We start from the raw sequence: 12,750 nt of genomic DNA, 5'->3' as shown, positions 1-12,750 counted from the left end.
AGCCAACACTGACTTCTTGGTCATCTTAGCTGCTAGAACTGCCTGCTAGAAGACAATATGACAGCATATTCTCTTACACAGTAAATGAAATGTAAAAAAAATGTTTTGTTAAACAATATGAATGCCCTTTCCTAGGACAGGGTCCTATCTGCAAACAACAAAGTTGGAGGCTTCTTACAGAAATTCTCCTAAAAGATTTATGCTCCAGAAAAGTGAGATGTTCAGCTAGTTCAATGGGCTCCAGATGATCAAAAAGTAGGCAGGCTTTTCCTTTCTTAGAAATCTTCTTCCTCTGTGTAACTCTTCTCATCCAGTCATAGGAAGGTCTGCAAGAGAAAATTAGACACAATTCTCATTTCTTTTTGGGGAGTAGCCATCAGTATACATAAAATTATCAAGAGATCTATCTGTGGCTTCTAGCAGACAACACTCAGCATAAGATAACGTTCAGATGTATAATGAGGAGTAAGGATTTCAGAGATCTCCTTTCTGCATAAGATGCATGATATCAGGTTTCCATCGGAAGAAAAGGACAATGTACAGGAGGCTGTAATTCAAAAGTGCCTTGGAAATACAAGAAAAATAAGTCAAATTCTGAATAAGACAAAAAAAAAAAAAAAAAAAGCCACCTTCAATAGCATCAAGAATTAATTTTAACTCTGTGAGACCACAAGTCCATAAAATAACAGAACGGTAGAAATGCCATCAGTTGAACAACCACAGTAAGGTGTTTGTGCATAACTATGTAAACCGTTTGCTTACAAGTAATGGAATAACTCCTACCCAAATACAGCAAAGGCACTCCATAGAGCAGAAAGAGGTTCCTAACTTAAAATTTTTAAATAAGATTGAAGAGCTAATATTCATGTGATTTCACTGGCATTCGTGCACAAAATTTTGTAGACTTCACTGAGATTAGTTGGGCCGTCCTTCCAGGTTGCTACGCTGATTTTTAAATAAGGAAAAACAATTTTGACTGTGCCATATTTTAAAAGAAAATCTACAATATCAGGTGAGATATAAGAGCCTGTTTGGTGATGTTTAGAAGGTAACTTCTTAGAAGTCATGGTAATAGTAGTATAAGCACTTCAGTGCAAGAAAATTACACATGTCAGTGCTAAAGATTATTGAATTAAATAATAGAAAATAGCACACAGAAAGGCATTGGACAAAACAGGCAGGTTACAGATAAGAGAACAAAAAAGCTTCCATAAGAAAATACAAGATTTACACGATGTGCCAATCACTGCGTTGCTTGTTATTCTGTATGAAAAGTAAAAGGAAGAAAGTAATATTAATCATTTAATTAGCACTAGCTTTTTGAAAAGAATCAGGAAAATTATTTCTTTACCATTTATATTGAATACTTATGCACAGATAAGAGACTTCAGTGTCAAACTACATGTAGAATTCCAAATTTAGATGGTAAGAGAATTTTTTTTTTGTAAATGATTGCTTGCTCTCTCAAGATTAGGATGGCCCTTAATACTTTCATATTTTGGACAGAATTAGAATTCTGCTGCTACAGAGAACAGAGGTAAAGATGATAAAGCTCATGACATTCTTACATGCTGGAGATATCAATGAGATCGATGTGATCCTCATAGCCAAGCTGGCTGGCTAATTCTCGAAATTCTTCAGTCAAACGAATCAGCCCGAGATCCAAGTTAAATTCTGCAGGAAATTCCAGAATCCAGTATCTGAAATTGACATAAATAAGTTCAGAAACACCTAAGGATTCAGGTGTAATATTTAGTGGCTGTACAGAGATACTCACATTTTAATCAACAGAACTTAAGAATATTTCAGACTGAATGGTTTTGGGGCAGAGAGGGTGTGCAACCCCAGCCTGCTGATGCTGTACTTCTCTCTGACATTAATGACAAAGACTTTAAAAATAAACAGTCACGGACCTAGAAAAACAGGGGCTGTACCACTGCTCTCTTAGTAGCTGAATCAACAGTCTCAAGTAACTCCAAAATATTCTAGCTTATAACTGACAACAGGATCGTTGACATCATGCAATCAAATTACCATATAATTTCCTTCATTTAATTCACCACAGTACCATACAGGAGCACTCTTTTGAAATGTCAAATTAAAAGATGCATGGGGTGACACACAAAAGGCAGCCACATCACACCTGCCCCAACTCACACTGCCAGGGCACCCAAATGACTTGCATTTGTCCCTTGTTTAACTGAGACGCTGCGCTCAGAAAAAGATTTTCCAGTGAAAATGAAAACGTGAAGTTAAAAGTGGCAGCACTACCACGATAACCATGTAAACAAGGCAATTCCTCTTCTATTTAAGAGGGCAGGAAAAAGGCTTTGTCAGTGCTACTTTCAGTACCTCTCTCCCATTCCAACACAGTGATATAATTTAGTCATTTGTTTGAGGGAAGCAGGTTGTAGCGTGTTAGCTTAAAAATTCATACTTTCTATTTTATGGAGAAATGCTCCTAAACAAGCACAGCCTAACCAGGGACAGCTTTCCTGTGGAAAAAAAGTCAGAGACAATTAGGTGCAAAGATCAGAACAAATCTGATCTGTAAAAGCTTTGACATCTCTAACATACTCGTGTCATCATAAATTACGCACAGATTATTTGAACTGAAGCCAACAGCCCAGAGATAAACTTCCTCCACCAAAATAGATGATATATGGAAGTAAAAAGTGTCACTGTTCTGTGTGGCACTGACCTCATCTCCCTGTAAGAGGTGTCATGCTCAAACACCAGGTAATACACGGCACAAGGTTTCAATCAGCTGTACAGTACATGCACAGTTACATGTCTTAAGCACTGGTTCTGCTGAAACCATTGTTTTCAAAGCACAGTAATTCACACTTTACTACAGACTAGAGATCAAATAAAACAATAACTTTTTTAAACATTAGGAAAATAAATTACAATTATAGTATTCACAGCAAATAGAAAACAGAAGCGTGCCTACCTCATGAAGTAGCAGATTTTTAGTCTGAATTCATTGCAGTTCTCCCCACTGGCATCTCTATATGTATTCTAGTTAAAGAAAGCTTTAGGTGCCTTGATTCAGTAATGTGGTTTTTATCTACATCAGACAGTGACTCTAGACCAGTTGAACAAAACCAGTATTAAAAACTTTCCTTCAACAGACAACTACAGCATGATCTGATATTCATTCACTTACACAGTATCTTAAGACAACGACAATTTCTTGGCTGCCATTTTGGTTTTTGCCCTAGCAAAAATGCTCTATTGCACTGTTCTGAGTACTCTGCTGAACAATTTTGAAGACACGTAGGTACTTAGCTACCACTGAAAGCTCGTATTAGTCCAATACCAGCCTGCCACTATAAATTTGAAAAATTATCTTGGCAACATTTTTCCATTTATACAAAGATAATTCAAAGCATGCCTCAGCAAACTTGTTCTTATGGAAAATATCTACAACCAAAAGCCGAATGAAGCTCCTGGATTTCCATGTTTTAGGGTGAAAGAGTCAAACTCTGTTTGTTACTAATTAAGTAACAAATTTTTATATACAGTCGCAGAAACAATCTGCTTTCAACACTGTAATGCTGACTTGCAAGACTTCCTGAAAGGATATGTAGACAGAAGCTTGACAGCCAGCTCTGTGGAAGGCAGGTACCAGCGATGCATTAGAAGAAAGATTCTCGGCAAATGGCTGGAGCATTGATTTCCTCTGTCATCTGAAAAAAGAGCAACAAGGGAATGAACTTCTTAGCTGCGAACAGAGATGTCGTTCAAGTGGAGATAAAAAATATCTGAAGTTAAAATCTTGGGCCATTATTTACCAAACAGGACACAAAAGCAAAGCACACAAATCCTCCTTTAGAGGAAACTATTGCTAGACTGTAGTGCTGTAGGGAAAAGAAAGTCCAGACAACAGGCATGGACATGTCTAGCATATAAGCTGAATGAGTGCAATGAGACAGTGGGTTATACAAATAACAAATCTAAAGTTAGTCCACTGAAAGGGCAGGGAGATGGTTTATCCAAAACCACTTACAAGGTTTGTTTAGGTGCAGCTGCATATTAACCACTAGATTGTTTAAAAAGAGGGATCAAAAGCAACACTTCAGTCCATATGTGGATCACACCTCCAGCTGCTGTACAGACTCTCCCAGTTTCTGCAGTGTAGCCACTGAGGCTATGGAAGTTACTCCCTGGCTGATTGCCTGGCTGTTCACACTCCATAGCACCCACAATCCTATGTTATTTTCTCTCTGTTGCTATTTCAGTAGACAGTAGTCTACATGTGTGTATGAAACAGGAACCACATACAGACTAGAGCTGTCAAGAGAGCATGCATACATGGAAGAGAGATATTACTCCCAAGAGACATGAAGTATATTGGTTCTGCTACCTCTCACTAGGTATACAGGACAGCAGGTCTGATCATGGTCTACAAAAAATGGATATACAGAGATGCGGTATGCTCAGGAACCAAATCTGGCCCTTAAATATTTAATTCCTCTCATCTTCGGATGCTTCCTTCTCTCCAAAAGGGAAAAAAACTCCAAACCAACAGCCCTCAATCAAATCAAAGTCTGTCTTGTGTTCCAAGACACTTTAAATGTAGCTTTGTGAATTAAGAACCCATTTCAAAGCATATAAGTATATCCATGAACTCATCTCATCTGGCTATAGGGTGACATAATTCTTGATTAATGGCACTGCGGATCAAGGTCTACTTCATCATTTCTTTCCCTCAGACCTGGTACACTACATTTAAATAAGAGTAAAATGATTACGTGAGCCTTGAGTCAAATTATTTCCAATTATTGCATGATGATTTGAAAAATGTTTCAGAGTAACAACTGGTCAGAAAAGCAGCTGTGTAACCACTCAAGACAATGCCAGAAATAACTCCTTGAATCATTCAATTAAACATTTGTTTAGTTTTAAAACCACTATACACAACATTGCGCTTTACCTGTATTAAATTTTCTTAACACAATATGCATATGACTAAAATTCTGGCCTGCATAATTCTGGGACAAAATGAAACATGGAAAATTTTACAGAATGGAAATGTTTGCCAAGGGAAAGACTGCCTAAATCAGAGAACAGCGGGGGTTATGCTATAAGATGAATTCAAAGAACAACAGCAAAGCAAAGTATTGAGAATACTTACCAAACATTTCAATACAAGCGTTCAAAAGCTCATCTAATGTTGCAGCCTTCCCAAGTGTGTTTGACCCCATTGTTCTTCAATCGTTGTCAAAAAATAAGAGGCATTTTCACCAAGTAGAAAAATGCTTCTTCAGTTCTTCAGCTGCACAGTTTTTTCATTTTATTGTTGGTTGTGTTCTTATCTGGGCTTCCAGGAAAACCTGCAGAGAGAAAGTAAAGGAAATCATAGCTATATGGCTACATGAGAGAGTTATCAGGATGCAGCGTTTGCAGTTCAATTCATCTTTTCTGCAAACTGTTTTTATTCCCTCACATGACACAGACCATGTGAAAGACTGCTGTAAGATTTCTATACATTCCAGCTTGTGTTTTTAAGTGTTTTCCAATTGTCCACTAGCACAAAACACATCCCTAGCAGGGGTCATAACACACAAACCAGATGGCAAATGAGGACATGCATGTACGCTGACGCACGCTTTGTTCAGGTCATTCTATTTACACTTGATAAGTCACTTTTTGTTAATAACGCTGCTTTTGTGTTCCAAACATAAACATTTGCTTTTCCTAAGGTTACAGTCTCACAGCTGATAGCTTTTTATGCTAATGGTTTTAATTGGCATAGGCCACATAGAATGTTTAATGAAGGTCATAACAAACACTAAACTTGGACGCAATTTTTCAAGGAACCTGGAGATTGAATGCTACAGCTTTTTAAAATAGATCTTTCTATAGGAGCTGAGCACGCACAGAAGGCTGAATGTGTACAGAAACTTCTAGAATGTACCATACATCTACTATGCATTTAATTAGCAGATATCCATTTACGCCTGAAAGATGCAAAAAGTACTAATCCGAGATTTCAGAAATAATTACAGATCATGTTTAAAGAGTTGGTATTTCAAAATAATTTAGTCGACACTTTAAAAATAGGATTGAGGAAAGTCATTGAAGATTCCGTCTATCCCTTGAAGATTGCTGCACATGAAATGTAGGAGGGGAAGTAATTTGATCAGATTTCTTTAACCATTCCCTATAACACATAGCATAGGGCAGCACCATCCCTACCTTCTGTTAACAGCGTTAAGGCACCCTTATAGCAATCAACAAATAACACTCCATGTAGAATAGCAGTACTTTTATTTTCAATTGTATGACAGCTATTTAACTAGTAGATACCTAGATTCTAACACTACAGCCTACTCCCTATCTGACCACTAATGGGTTTTATGCTCATAATATTGCTAAAAGAAGGATGTAACGTTTCCACTGGAGGAAGAATTGGCTGGCTGGGGCTAAGCCACATATCCTCAGCTGAGCCAAAACATTATATCATATCTCTTGATCACAGCCTCCAACAACCACAACCATTACATCATTATTTGTGTGATTAAGCACTGTTGTTCTATTAGAATGAGAAATGTCTAGATTGTGCCATAAATAGTATCCAACCACAACACCACATCTAGAGATGGATGAGAAGAGCTCACTCAGCAGCTGCTCCATGTCAGAGCAGTCAGGTCCAACTGCTCCGTAAAGGACCCAGCGATGGACAGAGCTGAGCCATGAGCAGTGCTGGTTTTGACTCTGAGAGAGATTTAAGAATGGGAAAAAAATGTTGCACTACAGCAGCTGGGAGAGAGGAGTGAGAGATGTGAGAGAAACAGCCCTGAAGGCACCAAGGTCAGTGCAGGAGGAGGGCAGGAGGTACTCAAAGGAGTTTCCTGCAGCCTAGAAGCAGCCCATGGAAGAGCAGGCTGTACCCCTACAGCCTGTGGGCACCACACGGGACAGATCTCCACCTGCAACCAAGGAGGAGCCCAAGGCCCTGCAGTGGATGAGGCCTGAAGGAAGACACAGCCCATGGAGAGCCCCTGCAGGAACAGCCCTGGGTCAGAGCTACAGCCTGTGGAGAGGCAGGAGTTTCACCAGTCCTGTAGCACTTGCCTATGAACCAAACCGTGTTGTTAAGCATGTCATGCTGTATTTGATGACATATTACCATTATGGGAGGCAAAATTCCTTAATAAGTGAAAAGCAAAAATGTCTGCAGCAGTGTGTCCAGAGGTTAAAAGTTTGTAATGGACTGACGTACTAAACGCAGACTCCCTTACAAGTCTCAACCTCACCACGACCACCACATTGAACAGTCATTTGAACAGAAAACTTTCCTTAACATTCTCATGCAGCCTAATTGTATTTTTTATTCAATATTTTGGAAGTGCTAAGATGACATTGGACTGTCCTGAAAGATATGCTTAAAATGAACATGCAGGCTGTGAGCTCCTGTGGCAGATGCAGTCAGGTGTAATGCCTTATTTTTTAAAGAAACAGGATACACTGTCAGCTAACTTGTGGTCTCATGCAAAAGCATTGAAGGGCAAGAACAGAGCTGGGGGCACTAGTCAAGTTTTAACTGTTGGCTATTATTAGTAGTATAAACAGAAGTCATCACTTTTATTGCTGGAGGCTACTAAGGTGAGGTCCTCACCTGGAAGCTGCAGGAGTTTAACATAAAACCCTGATGTCAAGCCAATACAAATCACTGCGCAGGCACTTTCACATGAGTCCCATACAAGCTACATTGCTTACAGGTGCAAGCTAACCCAATAAGCTGGGTTTAAATAGGCTTACATTTGACAAATGGGGTAATATTTATTTAGCTGAACTGAATTAAAACAGCTTTTTAGCCAAACCAGAGTAAAGGTAGATGTAACATTTTCCCCCATCAGTTAAAAATGTGTTATTTTTCTTCTGCCTAGGGACAACAAATAGAGCCACGTGTAAATAGTTCAACTTTGACACACAGGCACCTCTATGGGTCTCAGCTCGTCTGTAAACTTTCCAGAGACCTGCATACAGGAAAATCACATTCTTTACAAGATTAGGACACTCTTTGGAAGTTTAAGTAAGTTAGACTTCTCCTCTTCTTCCCCTCCTCAAATGAATGCTTGCATTAGATGATTTCCACCACCTGGCTGCTGGGCAGAAACTGCTGAACGTGAGCAGCTGAACAAGGAAATCAAATCAATAGCAGCGCACAGAAAAATAAGCTGGAAAAAAAAAAAAATCAAGAATCTCATGAGAATGTTTATGGTAACTGCCCTTACTGCACTTTTTTTTGCTTTACCTTGTCTTGTTCACATCCATGGGAAGCTCTTCAGGACAGACCTCATCTACCGTCCTTTAGTTGTAGTGGAGGATCTCAGTATGAGGCCTTTCTTGCTATTAGCCTCCAATAGATTAGTGCAAATACCATAATAGGAATCCAAAATGGGACACATAAGGCTACACCTTTGCCTACACTGGTGCAGTCCAGACATCTGTCTGGGCTCAAATTGACACAAGTTGCCTAACGCATGGTTCCTTAAGTTTATGCTACCACACAAGCAATTAAATATTTCTTGTAGGTTATCAGTACTGGTTTATTTATTACAGTACATGCAATTCCATGTCTAGAAAACTCTAAGGAAGTTACATTCTTGGTCAAGTTTCTCCAGCTGACACATGCAAAAATTGTTCTAAGCAGGAAAGCACAGTGACAGTGTGGGCTGTCAGGCAGCCTAATGCCACTGTTTCTGTCACAGTACATGACTTCAAGCATCACATGCTTCAGAATGGCACATTGGCTTACCAATGACATTTGTCATGTGGCGTGGAAACACAGAACAAGGGGAAGATTGTTGCACTGCTCCTTGCATGCAGGATATGAGCCTTGCTGGAAGCAGGAGAGGAAAGAAAAGTAAATCTGAAAGTCCTGGGTTCTTCCAGTGTGATTCACCAGTATTTATTCACCTTTGCTACACACCTTCAGACAGTAGTAGTCCAATTAACCAGGAGATCCTTGATAATCGCCTTCACCTTATTACTTTAATTCACTTTTTCTGGATCAAAGTGGAACTTCAAACTACACTAAACAGAATGTTTACTCCACCTTCTTCAAAGGAAGAGAGGATGGGACATGGCTAAATGCATAGTGCTGATGAGTAGCTAGAGCCAAATCTCATATTAACAAGAGACATCCACTGCACGGGGATGTTAGTGATTCTATGCCTCTATGAGCTCTACAGGATAAAGAGTCAACTTCTCCACTTCATTCACCTACTGCAAACTAGCCAGACTGTCCCCAGCTAGCGGCCAGGCACCCATATCCACTTGCACTCCATTCCCTGCTTTGCAGATTACACTTAGTGCTTTCAGTGAGATACTGAACAGCGTGGGAAGTCAGGATCAATGCAGAACAGTTTCTACCTGCTGCTTTTTCTCTTTCACTCTTGTCTTATGCTCCACTGTGGCTCTTTTATTGGCTGTAGCCCCTTCACAAGAGTACCGGCTCCATCATGAGCTTATCCATGGTCTCAGTTCTTTCAGGGATGTACCTGCTCTGCCACAGAGCATCTTCCAGTTCTCTAACCTTGCTATTCTTTCTGTTCTTTCCTCCTCTTCATGTTTTCTGTCCCTGCTCAGACTTTTTCACCAAGAGCCTGGCTGATGGGCTCAGCTGTGGCCCAGAGTATGTCCTGGCTGGAACAGCTATGTCGAGCACAGGGCAGCCTATGGCCTCTTCCTCCCACAGAGATCCCATCTGCAGCCCCCCTGCTGCCAAGCCTTTCCATTGGCATCTAACACATCCTCTAAGGGATGAGCTTTTGCGGCTCTAAGATAAGAGCAAGCAAGTTAAAAATTGTGAAATGTATTTCATTGTGTTCAGTTCTGAGAGAAGAGTCCTTTGGGCTAACTACTTTCAAGTCATTGCATGCCACTTAATTAACACAGATAGGTGTTATAAACAATTTGGAGGCTTTCTGAAGGAACAGGGGTTAAATGAATTGGACCATAGTTAAGAAACCAAGTGGCAATATAGATCTGCTCATATGCATTACCGAACTATTAGTTCAGAGCCACGTAATACCTTGTAGACATTCATAAATTGGAGTACGGAGTACAATACATACTGACCTAAAACAAAAGAGAAGCTTACAGAAATCACGAGGAATGCTAATGGATAGTCACAGGACCAAAATACTTTCAGTAATCAGAAAGTCACTTGATCAAGACCCAAGCTGCTTAGACATCATTTTGTTTAGCATTCTTACCTCTTACTGGGAAATGTAACCAAGATTTCTGACATAACAGAAATAAAAATAGGTTTCTTCATATATAAGCACTGCAAAATAATGGGTAAATTGATAACTGGATTTCTAAAAACAAAGATTTCATTCTCAATTGCAATTTTAGTGTTATGCAATGTTATCTAGTATACAATTATCTACCATACTTGGGCTTTTTCCCATTCACTTCTCTATTTGCTTCTGCAACTTACTGTGTTGGCCTTTGTCTCTGTAGCTGTAAGTCCAACTTATAACGGCAGTAAAATCTGAACGTGCATCCTTGAATTATTTAATGTGCTGGAATACTACCTTATTTCCCCTCTCCATAGGTCAAGGTACTACAATTACCCAGGAAGGCATTGGGTTCAAAGAAAGATCCAAAAGTGGACTTTTTTTCAACTTCAAAATGAAGAAAACTTCTAGCCACACTTCTCAGTAGATAGTCATTAAAAGGTGTTCTGCTGTACCCAGTAAAGCAAAAATAAAATTTCAAATATCAGACATTTCATTAATGTGCATGACACGAGGGGACAGAGATTTTCTGAGAATATTTGCCCTCCAGACATGTTAGAGATCTCCACCACCAAAGCATAACTCATCAAGATGGGAGAGCTAACAGCACTAAGAATCCATATGCTTCTATATCCTTTTTTTTTCTTCCCAGAAATTGAATCAATGCACTATCAGTACTTCTTACAAGTTATGTTTTTACTTGTATGCCTCAAGAAAAACTCTTAGCAATTACCTTTATTACTGACAGACTTGCTTACAACTTTTGACAGTCTTTTGTGAATAAGCTTGTTTTGTTAACCTAGTCAAGACAGGGGGGAGAAAAGGAAGCCTATATTCTTGACTGATCACACTGTTGTACGCTTTTAGCAGACTGGTTTTTCTTTTCCCAAGAAAAAACATTTATTTTAAGCTATTTTAAAACACATACGAGGAAATAATAATATCTTCAGTTTTGAAAGATAAAGAGTCGGTATTCATTTCCATTTATCTGTAACAAAATACTTTAATATTTTACCATTATTTACTACTGCCAGTTTTATTCTCTTAAAACCAAGCTAGAAAATCAGACAGACCTATTAAATAGCTCACTAAGAAATCCTAGGTCCTATTTTCCTATGTCTTCTGTTATATTCAGTGTGGAGATTTCCTTTTTCCCTCACTAGATAATTTTTTCTTATTTTTAACTAAGTCAAAATTCCCATACAGTAGTACAGTTCCTGAGCAGTGTCTTTTATGAAGCTGTTATATCTTCCAAGATTTATGACAGGTTTAAGAGTCAACACTACTCCCAGTTTCAGGCTAGTATTCAAACAATGTTAAAGCAAAGGGAATTATAAGAAGCTTTAACTTTCAATATAAGTCAGTTAATTTGGTATCAAAATTTTTGTCTGACAAACCCACGGTTTCCAAAGCCTTTTTTTTTTTTTCCTTTCAAATAAGCTTTCTCCCTACACCAAATTTAGTAACTTCCAGTTATTTTCTTTCCCGCTGTAGATGGACTATCTCTTCCTGGCTCAAAACATTCTAAAGCCCACACTGACAGCTGCATTGCAGATTGTGTGTATATATATCTACACACACACACACACACACACACACATAATGCTCATACATTATAATGATGCCAAAAGAATTACAGCCATTTATGGAGTATCTCAAGCATGTAAATCTCAGCAGAGTTGCAGTGGTCACTCAGACAAAGAGATTATTGCTAAGTGCCCTGGAAAGCAAGATGTTCAAACATTTTCTCTCTCCCCTCTTCCATCTCTGCAGCAACATTGATATCAAGAGAAGAAATCTGTAATCACAGATACCAGTAAAGGGAAACTTCTACACCCACCTGTCTCCCATCTTTCCCAGCATCAATGATTGTACCAGATTTTTCCCTCTTCTTGTTTCTGGCATTTTCCTAGCTGAAGAACAACTGCAGTTACTTTACATCTAATAAAAACAAGGCCAACACCTTATGAAGAGATGCTAAGCATGCCTTTATTTTTATCTCTTGAGCACCGTTATCCCATACCTCACATTTCTCCCTGCAAATTCACAACGTGTGCTCATCCCAGTGTGAGGAGTGATCTCCTCCTGTGAACACAGTGAAAATACGGGGCAACTTCAGAAATATCTTGACCACATGGCCTGGGAAGTACTTACTAGTGTGCTAAATTGAAGGTAGCAGCTGGCAAAAAAAATAAAGGCAGGAAGAGGCGTTCAGGGACTTAAGTAAAAGGAAACTGGATGACTGAGGTGGAGCAAGACAGTTATGAGGACAGAGGGGCAGGACAGGACTTTGGCTCCCTTTTATCATTTGGCTGTTACAATGATCTTATGCTGAAATCATCCTTTTCTTTTGCCTTTGATGTAGAGAGTAGTTCACATGTAACTGCTATTTCCCCACAGATATGCTAACAGGTCCCAGACAAGAAGAGAACACTGAACCGGTTGCTAACAGTCAGTAAATCTTTTCATTCCCTAATGGCAGCATCCCATT

At 39.1% G+C, this 12,750-nt stretch overlaps 1 protein-coding gene across 4 annotated transcripts in view; it reads right to left on the bottom strand.

The window, feature by feature from the left end:
- Positions 1–12,750, bottom strand: part of RASGRP3 (RAS guanyl releasing protein 3) — a 50,819-nt gene that overhangs the window by 19,267 nt on the left and 18,802 nt on the right. For all 4 annotated transcript variants that reach the window (XM_042823974.1, XM_042824150.1, XM_042823896.1 and 1 more), the window contains exons 2-6: positions 5,141–5,339; positions 3,590–3,692; positions 2,954–3,016; positions 1,569–1,700; positions 179–326 (exon numbers count right to left, since the gene is read on the bottom strand). In XM_042823974.1, coding sequence (XP_042679908.1) covers positions 179–326; positions 1,569–1,700; positions 2,954–3,016; positions 3,590–3,692; positions 5,141–5,210 — 516 coding nt within the window. In that variant the 5' untranslated portion in view covers positions 5,211–5,339. The remainder of the gene's footprint in view (positions 1–178; positions 327–1,568; positions 1,701–2,953; positions 3,017–3,589; positions 3,693–5,140; positions 5,340–12,750) is intronic.

This window comes from Centrocercus urophasianus, unplaced genomic scaffold, assembly GCF_019232065.1.
Source record: "Centrocercus urophasianus isolate 14NV4802_14NV808 unplaced genomic scaffold, USGS_Curo_1.0 seq_10, whole genome shotgun sequence".
Lineage (NCBI taxonomy): Eukaryota > Metazoa > Chordata > Aves > Galliformes > Phasianidae > Centrocercus > Centrocercus urophasianus.
This window is presented reverse-complemented; position numbering and strand designations above follow the sequence as displayed.